This window comes from Bactrocera neohumeralis, unplaced genomic scaffold (assembly GCF_024586455.1).
Source record: "Bactrocera neohumeralis isolate Rockhampton unplaced genomic scaffold, APGP_CSIRO_Bneo_wtdbg2-racon-allhic-juicebox.fasta_v2 cluster09, whole genome shotgun sequence".
Taxonomy (NCBI): domain Eukaryota; kingdom Metazoa; phylum Arthropoda; class Insecta; order Diptera; family Tephritidae; genus Bactrocera; species Bactrocera neohumeralis.
Window position 1 is genome coordinate 14988995 of NW_026089622.1, and position 16226 is coordinate 15005220.

A 16226-nucleotide genomic window follows, 5' to 3' on the forward strand; every position below is an offset into this window, starting at 1 on the left:
GTTCTTTTGCACTTTCCGAAAACCAATGGTTTCAGTTGCAGCTGTACGTAAGGAGTTTGAAATGTCCTCCCACAGTTCCCTTATACCGAGTTGTTGACTAGTGCTCTCAGAGAGCAGGAGTGCAAGCCGAGTAGAAAATCGTTCGGTTGTCTGTTGTGATTGCAGTTTCTCGATGTCGAACCTTCCTTGTGTTTGTTGGCGTGCGTTTTTTGCTGCACAGAGGCGGGTGTGAGTCTTGGCTGCAACAAGATAGTGGTCCGAGTCGATGTTAGGACCTCGGAGCGCACACACATCTAAAACACTGGAGATGTGTTGATGACTTTTCGATCCGGAGACAGCCAGGTAGCTTGATGAATCTTCTTATGTTAGAATATAGTACTACAGATAACCATATTTCGGGCACCGGCGAACTCGATCAGCCTCAACCCATTTGGGGATGTTTCCTCGTGGAGGCTGAATTTACCGACCGTCGTGCCAAAGATACCTTCTTTGCCTACCCTGGCGTTAAAGCTGCCAAGCACGATTTTAACATCGTGGCGGTTCAGCTCTCATAAGTGCGCTCCAAGCACTCATAAAAGGCATCTTTGGTCACATCGTCCTTCTCTTTCGTCGGGTCGTGGGCGCAAATCAGCGATATGTTGAAAAACCTCGCTTTGATGCGGATTGTGGCTAGACGTTCATTCACCGGAGTGAATGATAGTACTCGGCGACGGAGTCTCTCTCCCACCACGAATCCCACACCAAACTTGCGCTCCTTTATATGGCCACTGTAGTAAATGACACAAGGACCAACTCGTCTTTGTCCTTGTCCCGTCCATCGCATTTCTTGGACGGCGGTGATGTCAGCCTTTATCTTCACGAGGACATCAACGAGCTGGGCAGCGGCACCTTCCCAATTAAGGGACCGGACATTCCAGGTGCATGCCCTAATATCGCAGTCCTAATTTGGTTTTCCATGGTCGTCATCAAAAGGGGGGTTTCTCATCCGAGGCTGTTGGTCGTTTTTCATTGGTGTAGCTTTTTACGTGGCGGGTCCCAAACCCAGCGCACAACCCTATGTAGGGGATCATTCGCCTTCTCACTTTAGCTCGCCTTCGAACGGAGGTTCTTAGGCTACCCAGAGGATACTTGGTCAAAGACCAGAAGTCGTGAGCTGCTTGAGTCATATGTAAAAGAATCATTTCTGGCCACTCCCAAGTGATTGGCGATCAGAGAACTTTCCTTACTTGCGTGAACTTCTACGCATGACTCCACCTACGGTTACATAGGTATTAAAAAAAATCAATTTTGAGTAGCATCGCTGTAGTTTGTAATTCTCACTTTTGTCCGGTTTTTGAAGGAAAATGCTCATATATGCGTCGTGTCGTGTAGTCGTTTATGTTTTATTGTTATTATTATTTGATTATTTTTCTTTTAATTATTTTAGTTAGATTGAAATTATCATCCTCTAATGGGACTTATGAAACAAAGCCCCAATTAGGGCTCAGTTATGAAAACATAGCACACCACTGCATAAACAAACCCCTGCAAGACGAGTAGCTTTTAGCAAACGTGTAAGCGACTTGTTATTGTTCACTTTTGCATTCGTTAAAACATTTGTCAGTTTTGTTCAGAGAGTGGGAAATAAGTAACACATAGCTATTTGATGTTCAATGGTTATCTCGCTCTAACCAATTGGAAAATATCGCATGCTGCCTTGTTTTAACAGAATACATACATTTGTTAGCAAATCTCTTTACAATATGTTACGGGTAACAAATTCTTTTGTTAGCGCATAGCTTACCTATGTGTTATTGATAACAAAAAGTATTTATACCCGAATATCTGTTAGTGTTATTATTTGGGTTATCAGTTTGTTATCTTTAACATATAAACATGTTAGCAGGAACAAGCAGTAACAAGCATATCTGTTACCCATTTGTTACTTCTAGCAAATTCAATTCTTTCAAATATAATTCAGTTTTTTTATTATTTCGCTTTATTTAATAATAAAATCATATTTACTTAAACTTAAGATTAAGTTTATTTCAGTATAAAAATTATAATTCTAAACATTCATATTTGTAAAAGTAAAACTAGAAACTTCAACTTAAAACTAATATGTAAAACTTAGAATTAATATTTAAAACTTAAAACTAATATTTACAATTTAGAACTAATATTTACAACTATTAGTATATATAAGTAATAATAAGAAACCTTATACTAATTTAGCCTTAAGTTTATGTTTTTTGTTTAAAACGATTGTGGCTTAAGGCCACAAATCTCCGGAGCTCCCCACAGATAGTGTTTTTGTCCTTGTTAGGAAATATATCTAAAACGAAACGTTATAAGTTAAGGCATTCAAATATATAGTATATCAGTAAAAAGGCCTACCAAAAACTAACCCTACGCACTTTAGCTTTGGCCTTCTCCTTGCGCCCCTCTAAATTGTAGTGGTACATTAGATCGTCAGAAAACATACCACGCAGTAGGCCGTCCACACTGCCTTTTGTGCCCTTTGATTTCAATATTAGCCGCATCTGTACAAAAAAAAAATTACAGTAAATTATATTACAATCGCATAATATTTAAAAACGAAATATTTGCCATAGCATCCGTGATTTCCGTTTGTGAAAGAAAGAGCGCACGTATTCTTCCGATGACATGGGTGAGCTCCTCGTAATGCTCGTCTTCCAAGTCACCGGTGATGCGGCTAATTGAAAGGTGCGTCCTTGCCGCTATGACGCGACATTCGCGCAATAATTTACTTTGTGCCTGCACCTCGGTCTTTTCTGGCATCTAGAAAATTAAAATATAAAAATTAGCTTCTGTTTTAATTGGGTAATGTGCGTTACTTACTTTGTCTGTTAGGGACTTTTCAATTGCAGTGAGACGGACCACAATGGCATCCAGCTTCTGGATTATATCTGAAAAAATGAAATGTATTTTTATAAAGCAAATACTAATATATTTGTATATTAATACATTATACCTGCATAGCCGCCAGACGATGATGACGGTACCATAATTTGTGATGATTCTACTGGAGGAGCGCAAACGAGATTGATCCAGCTTCTGGATTATATCTGAAAAAATTAAATGTATTTTTATAAAGCAAATACTAATATATTTATATGTATATTAATACATTATACCTGCATAGCCGCCAGACGATGGTGACGGTACCACAATTTGTGATGATTATACTGGAGGAGCGCAAACGAGATTGGAAGATATTTATTTAAACACTTTATCTGTAAAAAAATTTTATTAAAAAATTAATAATATTTATGTTCAATACAACCTCTATGGGGGCTCAACGGTTGTGAGCATTCCACTTCGGAATCCATTTCTTCCACGAGGTCATCGAAATTCTTTCCATGAAAAATCATAAAAAATGTGTTGAATGAGTGGAACTAAAAGAATTTTATCATCTACAGGTATGAAAAAATACTTATATTTAATATCTAACCTACTTAAAACTACCTCATTTTCTGAAAGTTTACCTACAAGTAAGCCTAAATCTGCAGACTATATAAATAGTTTAAAAAAATTAAAATGTAATATAAAGGATAGGATTTGAAAATACACTCCTCATTTGCTTGAAGCAAGCTTGAAAAAGTTCAATTTTAATTTTAATTTAATTTTTAAAATCCTGCTTCGGAGCAGAAATGCGTATATGTATATTCGAACTATGTTCACTTTTATTCATTTTGAAACACTAATGTCGTTTTTATTTTAAACAATTTTAGATATTCTGCATACGAACAGATATCTTGGACGAACAAATGAACATTTTTAGTTTTAGAGGAGGTTCTCCAGTTCAAGAATATATATAAAGTAGTTATACTCGCGGGAATACTCAAGATATTTGCGTTTAAAGCTGAAAATTACCACTATTTGAAGACGTTTTTTTTCGATTTGAAATTAATTTTCACTAATTCATTCATTTCATTTTTTATTGTTTATCAACGATTATGTTTCCTGTATTTAGGGTATAACATTTCTTTATATATTTTTTGTTTTAGTTTGTAAAATATTTTAGTATGGTAACACTGATTATTAGACAAATTTACAAATTTGTTTTTACAAATGATGTCGATAAGGTAACACTAATTATTTGACAGTTTGTAATTCATTTATTATTCTTAAATAATTATAATTCAACAATAATTTAAATGTATATTAAAAGCTATTTTTGCACTATATTATAATATATAAAATAAATGTGTAAAAATGAATTAGTGAAGTGCTAGTGAATACATATAAAAGTGAAAAATATAAGTGCAAAAGTAATTTTATATATCGAAAATATGTAATTAAAATATTGTAAGTTTTCAACTTTAAACGCGAATATCTCGAAAACTATAAGCTTGCTGAGGCTACAAATATATATATCCTAGATCAGGATAATCTCCTCTATCCGACCATATCCTTTTTATCCTTGAAATCCTGGGACGGTATACTAAATTCTTCCCGAAATTAATTATAAAATATCAAATTATCAAGTATCGAACTTACTTCTTTAAAATCCAAAATAAACTGCGCTTTTCGTTTTCTTCTTCTTGAAAAATTGCGATTCGTCTTTCCTATTCTAGCAAGTTAACATTACAATAAGTTTAGAATGCCGATAGTTTTTCTCTATCTTACTTACGTATTCTCCCATTCAATTGAAAATTCCAGAAATGTGTGTTAGTGAAAAGCTGAAAATGTTTCAATTTGTTTGTACAATCTGTTACCTCCGTTTTGCAGGGCTAGTAGATGTGTTATAGTTAAGTAGGACAAGTTACATTATAAGCAGGGTTAAATTCGGTTTCCATTTAGTAAATGGGAATGCGTTAATGACGTATGACAAAGGTAAAGGCCTTTATATCTTGACAAAGGCCTGATGGTGGATAAGCAGGCTTTCCCCCTCTTGGTTGCAGATAGCCTAGTGGTGTTGCACATTATTCCAAGCATTAACTCTTATGGCTATTTGTTTTGAAGCGATTATGGATTATCTCATTTTTTTCGATGTAGTCGAAAACAATTAATGGCTGTTTTGCCGTCAATTTGTCGTTTTGATCGGCCCATTCATTTCCGGTAATACCGGCGTATCCAGGGATCAGGGATTTTACCCTGAACAGGGTATATTAAGTTTGTCACGAAGTTTGTAACACCCAGAAGGAAGCGTTGGAGACCCTATAAAGTATATATATAAATGATCAGCATGTTGAGCTAAGTCGATTTAGCCATGTTCGTCTGTCTGTCTCTATATATACGGACTAGCCCCTCAGTTATTAAGATATCGTTTTGAAATTTTGCAAACGTCATTTTCACTTCAAGAAGCTGCTCATTTGTCGGAACTGTCGATATCGGACCACTACAACATACAAACTGAATGAACGGAATCAAATGCTTGCATGGGAAACTTCCTCATTTGACAACGTATCTTCACGAAATTCGGAGTGAGTTACTGCTAATAAAAATAATGTTTTGATCGGAATATCGGAAGAAATTGTTCAGATCGGCTCACTATAGCATATAGCTGCCATACAAACCGAACGATCGGAATCAAGGGATTGTATGGAAAACTTTCGCATTGGCGTGGTATCTTTACGAAATTTGGCATGATTTTCTGCTTAAGGTAATAATATAATCTCGGAAACCATTGTTCAGATCGGATTACTATAGCATGTAGCTTCCATACAAACAGACCGATCGGAGTCTTTTATTGTTTCAGTTAACGTGATATATTCTACAAATTTATAGTGGTTTATTCTCCTACAAGAGTTAAAGAAATTTTGGAGGTCGGATAACAATGCCATACAAAACGTCCAAAAAAAATCCATTTTATTTATTAAATAACCTTAATATTTCTAGTAAACAACCTGGTTAAAAAGAACAAGTAAAATGCTTTCCTTTGGATGAAAACCACTGGCCGGTTAAGTCTTTAGATTTATTTAAACACATAGCTACTTAAAGAAATGCAACTGTGAAGGTGGCTAAATGAGTAGCGACGTCGCATCAGATTTACATCATTTCACCACACCGAATCACATTAACACACACACGCACATGCACCAAAACACGATGACGTTCTACATTCTAATTAGAACAAAAGGAAAAGAGAAAGGCTCTCGCGCACTTTTTGTCGATACGACGTCGATCAAGCAACAGCTCCGCTTTCGTAGCATCCCGGTTTCCGTTCGCTACCCGCCTTTATATATTTAACGTTTTGCAATTTATATTAAAATCATTTTTATAATAACCTTCATAATTGTGTATATATATACATATTTAACGGTTTTAAAACTACGATTCAGTAATTTTCAGCAATTCATTTTATAATAAAATTTTTAAGGTGAATTTCACATAAAATACAAGTTTATAACGATTTTCCGGAATTCCGTGCATTTTTTCTATTAACTAAACGTGTGAGTGGCCTGTAAGGTGAGTTTTTTGTACATGGTTCTTCGAGCCATAAAGAAAGGCACTGTGGCTAAATGAAGTCAAGAAAAAAAATATAAAGATTTCGAAAAAAATAATAAGTTTTGACTTGTGAGAAAGTGCGGTAATAAAAACCGAAAAGTTAATAACAAGTGACAAAACCAATTAAAAACGCAAACAACAAAGAACATAGTATGTGCCAAAAACCGGTTTTGGCTAGCAGCAAATGCAGTGACCAAAAAAAAAAGAAAATATAGTATTATACATACATACATATACACATATATATAATATACTGTGCTACAAAAGTGCATATATAAAAAAAGACAAAAATATTAAACAAATAAATAAAAGTGCAGTGCAAAAAGCATAAAAATACGTATATTTAATTAAGAAATAAAAAAATTATAAACATAAATTGTTGCGTCTAGGCCACCACATATAATACAAAACCAATATAATAATAACAGATCATTACTTAGTTTGTGAAAAATTAATAAATAAAACAAAGAAACAAAATTTTACAAAAAAAATCAGAAGAGTTATCCAGTGCGAGTAGTTCACATATAAAACAACAAAAATATATAAAAAAAAAACAAGTAGAATACAGTGCTGTAAAAAAAAAAATAATAATAATAAATATAAATATTAAACAACTTAAAACATAAATCGGGCGCGCTCTAACCATAAAAATACCAAAAATTAACACATAAATCGGGCGCGATATAATTGGAAAAAAAATACAACTAATGCATACTTACATACATACATACTCTACAAAGGAGAAAACGGGAGCAAGAGGACGCTAAACAAAGTAGGAAACTAGGAAAGAAACATTAAACACAGGAGGAAATAGGAGTAGAACAACAGTAAACACAGCAGGATACCGAAACGCAAGCAGAGGATAATATCCCCAAAATTATCAAATACATACATACATATGTACTTACATATGTACTTCAAATACATGCTTTCTCCCAAAACTCCCTTGAGGCGGGACAAAGTAAGTTGTTTCCATTTTTTATTAACACATGTAAATATGTATGATATCATACGGTTTTATCAAATATAAAACCTATGTATATAATCCGTTTGATCGATTTCTAAACGGGAACAAAATACAGTTGAAAAAATACATATATCATCCATATATTTTTATAAATACAAAAGGAAATCATTTACTGCCTTCTAAGCTTACCCTTGTGTATACAAACACACCCACTACAGCAGAAAACCAACAAATTATATTCAAGTATTTACTTGCAAATCATTCCGGTAATACCCCTTCTGTTTCTTCAAACAGTAAGCAGGATTGCATAAAATAGGTAAGCAAAATGCATAAAAAGCAAAATTTCCGATATACAAACGAGAATAAAAACAAACATACATATTTACATATGCACTTATCCGAATCATACTTTCCAAATACATAAATGCAACAAACATAAAATTGTACTTACAAACACATACAAACAAACACTCAAATTAATATTAATATTAATATATTGAAGCATATACTTGCTAATCCGCAAGTGGAGAGGCTAATGATCTGCATATTGTTCATTTTCTTTTCTCTCTATATTCTGATCGCGGAAATATAAGTACATATGTGACCTGGTCTACGGAAAGGGGGCTTAGGTGTCAAAATTAATGAGATAACGAGAAACTGAAAAAATTAGTTGTTTATTTTTAACAGCTGTTTCCCAGAAAACTAGTTTTCGCACGTTAGCTCCCTTTTCGTAGACCAGGTCTCATATACATATACATATATGATATATGTACATACTGTATACCCCTGCCACCCACGGCTACCCGCTCGAGACAAATATTCCAATATAACTACACATTTTTTTTCCATACACTAATACCAACGCACATTTTCGGGTTATTTTTTGTTTACCAAAATGCGATGAAAAAAGTTTGTTTCATTGCTTGATTTATTTGAATGAGTGCGAAGGAGAAAACATAATTGTCAATAATGACAATAGAAAATCCCAAAAAGGGTAATAAAAAAACGATTAAAAGACGCATGGCGTTCGTAATCGTACCATCGTAAAGGAGGCTCGTACAACAAGAAGGTGAGTAAATGAATTTTGTGTGATTTTTTAACAATATTTTGAAAATAGTTACTTCATTTTTTTTTATAGCATTGGAAATTGGAAGTAGCAGCAGCGGCTACATATATCATCAGAAGCGGCAAATATCAATTGTTAAGTAAGTATGTGAAAAAGTGTGTGTACTTTGAAATTGGACTGCGCAGTTATTTATTTTCAGGTATTAATAATCTTTATTTTATTTTCAGGTATGTGTCTTTTATAATATTTTTCCACTCTTTTATTTTCAGGTTGTAATAATTCTTTTCTTTAATTAAACTATTTTCAGATATTAATTATTTTTTTAAATTAAATATATTTTTATTTATAAATAAATTATAATAAATTTTATGTAAAAATGTAAAAAATAAAAAAAAAATAAAAATTTTAAAAATTAAAAAGTTTTCTTTTAAATTTTAAAAGTAAGAATTAAAAAATGCCACCCTGCATCAGCTGTTTAAAATGCAACCCTGCATTAGCTATTTAAAAAGAGAAAATGCAACCCTGCATCAGTCGCCGATTGGGGATATTAGAGCAGGACAGGTATACTTTTTTATATGACACTGCTGAATGAGAGCAACAAAGATGTATCACATGTATACGTACGTGAGTGGGTAAAATTGTCGCTCGGACTATGGCAAAGTACACATGATTACCCTATGGATTACCCACGTTCTTACCCACTGATTATCTGGTTTTTTACCCGCTCATGGTTGGCAGGGTATATATATTCGGTATTCTGTTTGCCTACACTACATACCCTGATTTTGGAAGTACATCCCAAACATAAAAAAAAATAATAAATCTTAAATTATTAGAAGCTGCGTTAATAGCTTAATTATAAACAATAAGCGGTCCGGAATTTTAACAAATAAATAATAAAATTTTGAAAATTTTAAACTGGCTTGGGAAGCACTTGTCGAAAGGTACGAAAATGAAAGGGTTATGATAGAAAACCCAATAAAAACTTTATTGCATTTGCCAAAAATCCAACATTCCTCACTGCTCAATACGAGATAGCTGAGCGAATAGACAAAAAAACTATAAAGCCAAAAAGTCATCACAATGACTCAAGTAAAAACTTGTTCAAACCCCAAGCCAGTAATAACATACAATATAATAGACACGTTAATAAAAGTCACACATTCGTGTCAAATCAAAGTAGCAATGGCAATCATTGTGTGAACTCTGTAAGGGAGGTCATAAATTAAGATCTTGCGAGAGATTCAAAAAATTATCCGTTTCAGATAGAAACAATCTGGTCCGTCAACACAAACTTTGCATAAACTATCTGTCGAATTCTCATATGACAAAAGAATGTGAAAGCAATTTCAAATGTGTATACTGTCAACGAAGACATCACTCATTGCTTCATGTTACCAATTTTCAAAATGTGAAGAAAAATCCATTTCATAAAACCACGGTTAGTCGCTACAACTACATCAAGTAATCCCGAAACCTCAAATCCCGAAAAAAGGGAAGAACAACCATGTTCCTCTAAAGCAGCAAAAATTCAAGCGCTTCATTCAGAAAATGAAAGCAAAATTCTTTTACCCACTGCGGTCATCACCATTGAACATAAAGGTGATTTATTCAAACTAAGAGCGTTAATAGATCAAGGCTCTCAAAGATCCTTTATATCATCAAAGGTTCAAAATCGGCTAAAATTGCCAATAAAACATTCCAATTTTCAAATTTCGGGAATGGGCGGAAGAATTATTCAAAATTCTAATAAAATATGCCCAATCATCATAGTTTCTCCAAATGCGGATATACGAATAGATGCACAAGCCATCGTTCTACCGCAACTTACAAATTTGCTTACAAGCTATGAAGTAAATAAAATACATTGGGAAAAATGCTCACATCTGAAATTAGCAGATCCCAACTGTTATACTCCATCACAAATCGACATATTATTAGGCAGTGACTTAATACCTCAAATAATTCTTGAAGGTATAGAGAAAATCTCCAATAAATTGTTAGCCCAAAATACAATCTTTGGGTGGATTATAAGTGACCAAGTCACGGAAAAAATAAATTCTTTCACAACACAAGTGGAAGATATCACAAACGAATACTTAAATGATGAACTCAAAAAATTCTGGGAAGTGGAAGAAGTACCCCAGATTACCAAACTTTCAGAAGAAGACCAGGCATGCGAAGCCTATTACCAGTCCACAACAACAAGAAACGAACATGGTCGTTATGTTGTGCGACTGCCATTCAAATCCACCTTTCCAGAAACTATAGCTCTAGGCCACTCTAAAATCTCAGCAGTCCAGCAATTCCTAAGCATGGAAAAAAGTCGGACGAAGAAAAATGAGCTAAAATCAGCATATGATAATGTGATGGAGGAATAACTTGACCTCAATCATATGGAAGAAACTGTACCATATGAAAAAATATCCAAAGGTAGATATTTATCTTTTTAACATCCACATCATGGGGTAATAAGACCAGATAAAATCACAACAAAAGTACGAGTGGTGTTCAATGCCTCAAAGTGTACGAGCTCAGGCAAATCACTCAATGATGTATTATACACAGGGCCAACATTACAACCTGATCTCATGTTGCTAATAATAAATTGGCGCATGTTTAAATACGTTTTTAACGGGGATGTTGAGAAAATGTATAGGCAAATTCTGGTGCATGAAGATGACCAACATTTCCAACGCATAGTCTTTCGCAATTCAATTAATAGTCCAATTAGCGACTACAAACTTAAAACAGTTACCTTTGGCATCAACTGCGCACCCTATTTAGCCATTAGGACATTACATGAAGTTGCAAAAACTTGTGAAACAAATTTACCTTTAGCAACTTCTGTGTTGCAAACTCAAACATATGTGGATGACATTTTATCAGGTAGCTATTGGTATAGCGTGCGAATCATTATCTCAAGTGATAAAAGCACTAAATTCAGCAGGTTTTCCCCTAAAGAAAATAACATCAAATAATCCCGAAATAATCAAACATATAAAAAAGGAAGACTTATTAGATACTGACTTCCTTAAATTCGAAAAGGCTAGTACAACAAAAACACTAGGGATTCAATGGAATGCGATAATAGATCAATTCTAATATACAATTGAGTCAATATCTGCAATATCCGTCATTACAAAACGACAAATCCTTTCCTCGGTGGCAAAACTTTTCGACCCCGTAGGATGGCTTTCGCCAATAATGATTCAAGCTAAAATTTTCATTCAAGAATTATGGCAAGATGGCACTGAATGGGATAAACAGGTAAAACCTGTACGTTTAACAAAATGGGTTCAATTTGCTAACAACCTACATACATACTATATCAGAAATTCGAATCCCTCGATGGGTAAATTTCACCCCTAACATTAACACAGAATTACACGGTTTCTGTGATGCCTCTGAAAAGGCTTATTGCGCAACAGTCTACATACGCACTCAGTATGATAGTAAAATAACTTTACATCTTTTGGTAGCCAAAGCCAAAGTTGCACCTTTGAAGACACTAAGCCTGCCACGGCTTGAACTAAATGGTGCTCTTCTGTTAGCAAAATTAATTTCGATAGTTCAAACCCATCTAAAATTACAAGATCACAAAATGTATCTCTGGTCAGACTCAGAAATAGTTCTAGCATGATTAGAAAAACGACCCTATACTTGGAAGACATATGTATCGAATCGCATATCACAAATCTTAGACTTAGTTGGCTCAGCAAAATGGCAACATCTTGCAAGTGCAGATAACCCAGCGGATCTGGGACAAGAGGTTGCAAACCACTTCACCTCACCAGCACTACACTCTGATGGAACGGTCCCACATGGCTAACAGAATCACTAGAATTCTGGCCAAAGTCTCCTGCTCGGAATATCATACCTCCGGAAAGTCGGAAAATAGAAAATTTTCATATCACTCCAGAAGAGGATGATATTCTCCAAAGATTTTCATCATTTCCTCGAGCACTAAGGGTAGTCGCTTATATGCACAAATTCATCCATAAACTTAAACAAAGGGCGAAAAGAATATCAAACGATTCTTATATACGACTAACATGTTCCGACTTGCAACATGCTAAGGTCAGTCTAATCTTGTATACACAAACTCGCTATTTCAGCAAAGAGAAATCAAAGTTGCTTGAAACGCGACCTCTCGAAAAGGGAAGCTCATTTCTCGTGTTAAACCCATTCCTGGACGCTAAGGGATTACTACGGGCAAATGGAAGACTAGCCAACTCTAGCCTTAGTTACAATGAACGACATATCATCATTATCCCAGAGAAATCCCGCGAGATCCCTCCGACTTCACAGCTTTAACCACAGGGCATTTTCTCAAAGGAGCACCCATTCTAGCCATACCTGAGCCAGGTGTGGAGTCGCTATCCTTATTAAACAGATGGGAACGAATTAAAATTCTCCATCATGATTTCAGATGCCGATGGAAGGAAGACTACATAAAGGACCTTCACAAGAGATACCAGTGAAAAACTCAAGAAAAGGCACCAAAGCTTGGAGACTGCGTCCTTATACGAGATGATTGTCTCCCTCCTACGGAATGGCGACTCGGCCGCATAAAACAACTTCATTACGGTTCCGACGGTCATGTTCGAGTAGTTGATCTCCGCACTCAAACCGGAACGCTAACCAGACCGCTCGTCAAATTATGCTTTCTACCAACCGCCGAAGATAAAGAAACGTAAAACCGAAACCGCAATGTTAATAAATCAATAAATCGATAAAACACATAAACCGCTTACCAAATCGAAACCTCGAATAACATAAATGACACAAAAGAGATAACATAAATGTCTAATAAAAAAATGACATCCTATTCATGCCACATATCGTGGCACAAAAGTCCATATTATTGTAAATTTCACAATATATTACTAATATCATCATTTCTCTCACAGAGTAATATGGACGTGGATATGGCATCATCGTCAACGCCAACCATGCGTTCGGCAGTTTCCGCCCCTCGCTCTTAAGCTGCCCTAATAGCAGGCTCCACCGCGACAACGGCTCCGCGTAAAAGCACGCCAGCATCACCCGCATTACCAGTGGATTTGCAACGAATTCGATGTCCACTATGTCGCCGCCCGCATCGTCTATCGCACTGCGGTATATTTAAAGGCATGCCGCCGATGCAAGTCAGCAGGTGGCACAGGCGCACGGGCATTGCCTGAATTGCCTGGCAATTTCCCACGCAACTCAGGAGTGCCCATCACATAATCGTTGCCAAATCTGTGTGCGGGCTCATCATACGCTGTTGCACCGCACTACCAGACGCGACTCCGGGCGACCACCGGCTCCTCGCACCAGCGGTAACGTCAGGCGTTCTCAAAGAACTCCTGTGACGGCTTACCGCCGGCGTGGACCCTCTCCAGCAGAATCTCGTCCCTGGCGCCAAAACCGGACAACATCAACACGGCCCCGTCAGCTTAGGTCGCAATCCCGGCGGTCAACAGGCCTCAGCAGCGTTGTAGCTACGCTATAGCAGCTACAGCGGCTTCTAGGCTAAATACTCGCTTAGGGGGGCCGGGATGGCTAAATGAGTAGCGACGTCGCATCAGATTTATATCATTGCACCACAGCGAATCACATTAACACACACACACGCACATGCACCAAAACACGATGACGTTCTACATTCTAATTAGAACAAAAGGAAAAGAGAAAGGCTCTCGCGCACCTTTTGTCGATACGACGTCGATCAAGCAACAGCTCCGCTTTCGCAGCATTGTGTATATATGTATATACATATTTAACGGTTTTAAAACTACGGTTCAGTAATTTTCATCAATTCATTTTGTAATAATAATTTTAAGGTGAATTTCACATAAAATACAAGTTTATAACGATTTTCCGGAATTCCGTGAATTTTTTCTACTAACTAAACGTGTGAGTGGCCTGTAAGGTGAGTTTTTTGTACAGAAGGGTATATTGGCTTCGGTGCAGCCGAAGTTAACGTTTTTTCTTGTTTTATATTTGAGTTTTGTACTAGGTATAGCGCATTATAAATGGCTGCTACCTCTGCGGTGTATACTGCATAGACAACTTGATACGAGTCTCTTTGGTTCGAGAGAGAGCTGCCAAAACTCGCATTTTTTATAACATTTGCCAATGATGCCACTGCTGAAAAATATTAGATTTTGCATTTTATAAACAACTTTTGGGCATTTTGCAGTTTCTACATTACCACTGAGGTATGCAAATAGCGCGTTACCGATATTTTTATGAGTGCTCGGTTCCCCAGTAGGCCTATATCCCTCATATAAATAAATAATTTTACACACTACTCACATCTAATTTTACAAAATTTTAACAACGCACTAATTTTGGCAGTTAGTTTTAGCGCTGCGCTTCTGGCATTTCGCCTTTTTCGCTAACTGCTGGGTGACGGGACTCTGATTGTGTTTTGCTGCCAGCTCAGAAAACAGATCAGGGTTCGCTGCCAGCTGACAAGCGAGAGAGCAAGAAAAGAAATTCTGATCAATTTATCTATGGTATACTGAGCAGTAATTGAGCAGATGTACAGCTTTTAAGATATTTCCAACGTTACCAACAATAGTAAAAGACGTGTTGAAGTCGGCTTTCGTAGAGTTAGTAAAAATGAGTTTCCAATCTACGTACTGTTGCACAATGAGTTATTTGATCAAACTTTCATATACCCTGGAATTAGTGTTCTTTTTTGATGTCTTTGAGGTTGTAGCTCGAATGAAGTTTCTTTTAGTAGCCATGATGCGGCAAATTAAATAGATTTTTCTTCGGGTGTAGTTGTAATACCTATATCTTTAGCTAACTTAATGCATTTAGAAATAGTGGAGGAAGTACTGGAGTTTGTCTCGTCGGTCCATTTGGCTTTTACTATACCATAAAAGATCTTGTTATTGCACAACAGTAGTTTAGGAATACGATTTTGCGAAGTCTGTTTAAATTTTTCCTTGATAGATGGGAGTCCGGATTCCGTTAATATGAACTTTATGTTGGAAATTCCCGAATACTTCTTCTAATAGCTGCATGATATGGTGCAAAGATTTGCTTTATGTTGCTTTTGGTACAATTGCGGTAGATAGGGAGACCATATAAAATTAAAGCTTTTGTAATATTAATGAAAGAAGAAATATGAATCAAACTAGTTGCTTACGAAGATTTGTACAATGTTCCTTAAAAGTAAGTTTCTTATCGAATATTAAACCTAGGAATTTAAGACTAGCTGTATTTACAATATTTACATTATTATAGATTAGATTGAAGTTACTACATTTGCGCTTTCTACAAATATGGAATAATTTGCATTTGCAGATATTCGTTCCTGAACAATTGAACCAGTTTGAAATATCAGTAAGGATCTTTAAGAGGGTATTTTTTACAGTATTTAGATTACTTTGTTTGGAGAAAAGCATCACATAATCTGTATAAATAATATGCGAAATGAGTTTATGTTAAAAGATTATCGTACTGATTTGTTAAATGCGATTACAAATATAATAGTATAACAGACAATGGTGATCCTTGTGGTATCCCGTTGTATAATATTGTACGTATTCGAAAAAGTGATCCAATGTGGTTTCTTTTCGATAAAGCAGTTTTCGCGAAATCATCGAAATAGAGTAAAGTATAAATAGTGCCTTGCCCTACCTTAAATGCCACTTGGTTTCGGCTGAGAAGGTTATTATTTAATGCAAACCAATAGATAGGTTTTGATATGATTTTTTCTAATAGTTTGCCATGCAAAGG

The 16226-nt window shown here is 35.6% G+C and overlaps 1 protein-coding gene, 1 long non-coding RNA gene and 1 pseudogene across 2 annotated transcripts in view; 2 read left to right on the forward strand and 1 right to left on the reverse strand.

Moving 5' to 3' along the window:
• LOC126764466 (uncharacterized) overlaps positions 1-16226 on the forward strand; it is a 93428-nt gene that overhangs the window by 18938 nt on the left and 58264 nt on the right. The window lies entirely within an intron of this gene.
• Positions 2181-4565, reverse strand: LOC126764451 (uncharacterized). Its single transcript, XM_050482137.1, has 8 exons — positions 4504-4565; positions 3287-3356; positions 3138-3236; positions 2975-3068; positions 2842-2909; positions 2590-2781; positions 2377-2522; positions 2181-2314 (listed from the first exon to the last, which is right to left on the reverse strand). Coding segments are annotated over exons 4-8 (441 nt in total). The 5' UTR covers positions 3009-3068; positions 3138-3236; positions 3287-3356; positions 4504-4565; the 3' UTR covers positions 2181-2313.
• LOC126764444 (uncharacterized) lies at positions 6380-14357 on the forward strand (annotated as a pseudogene).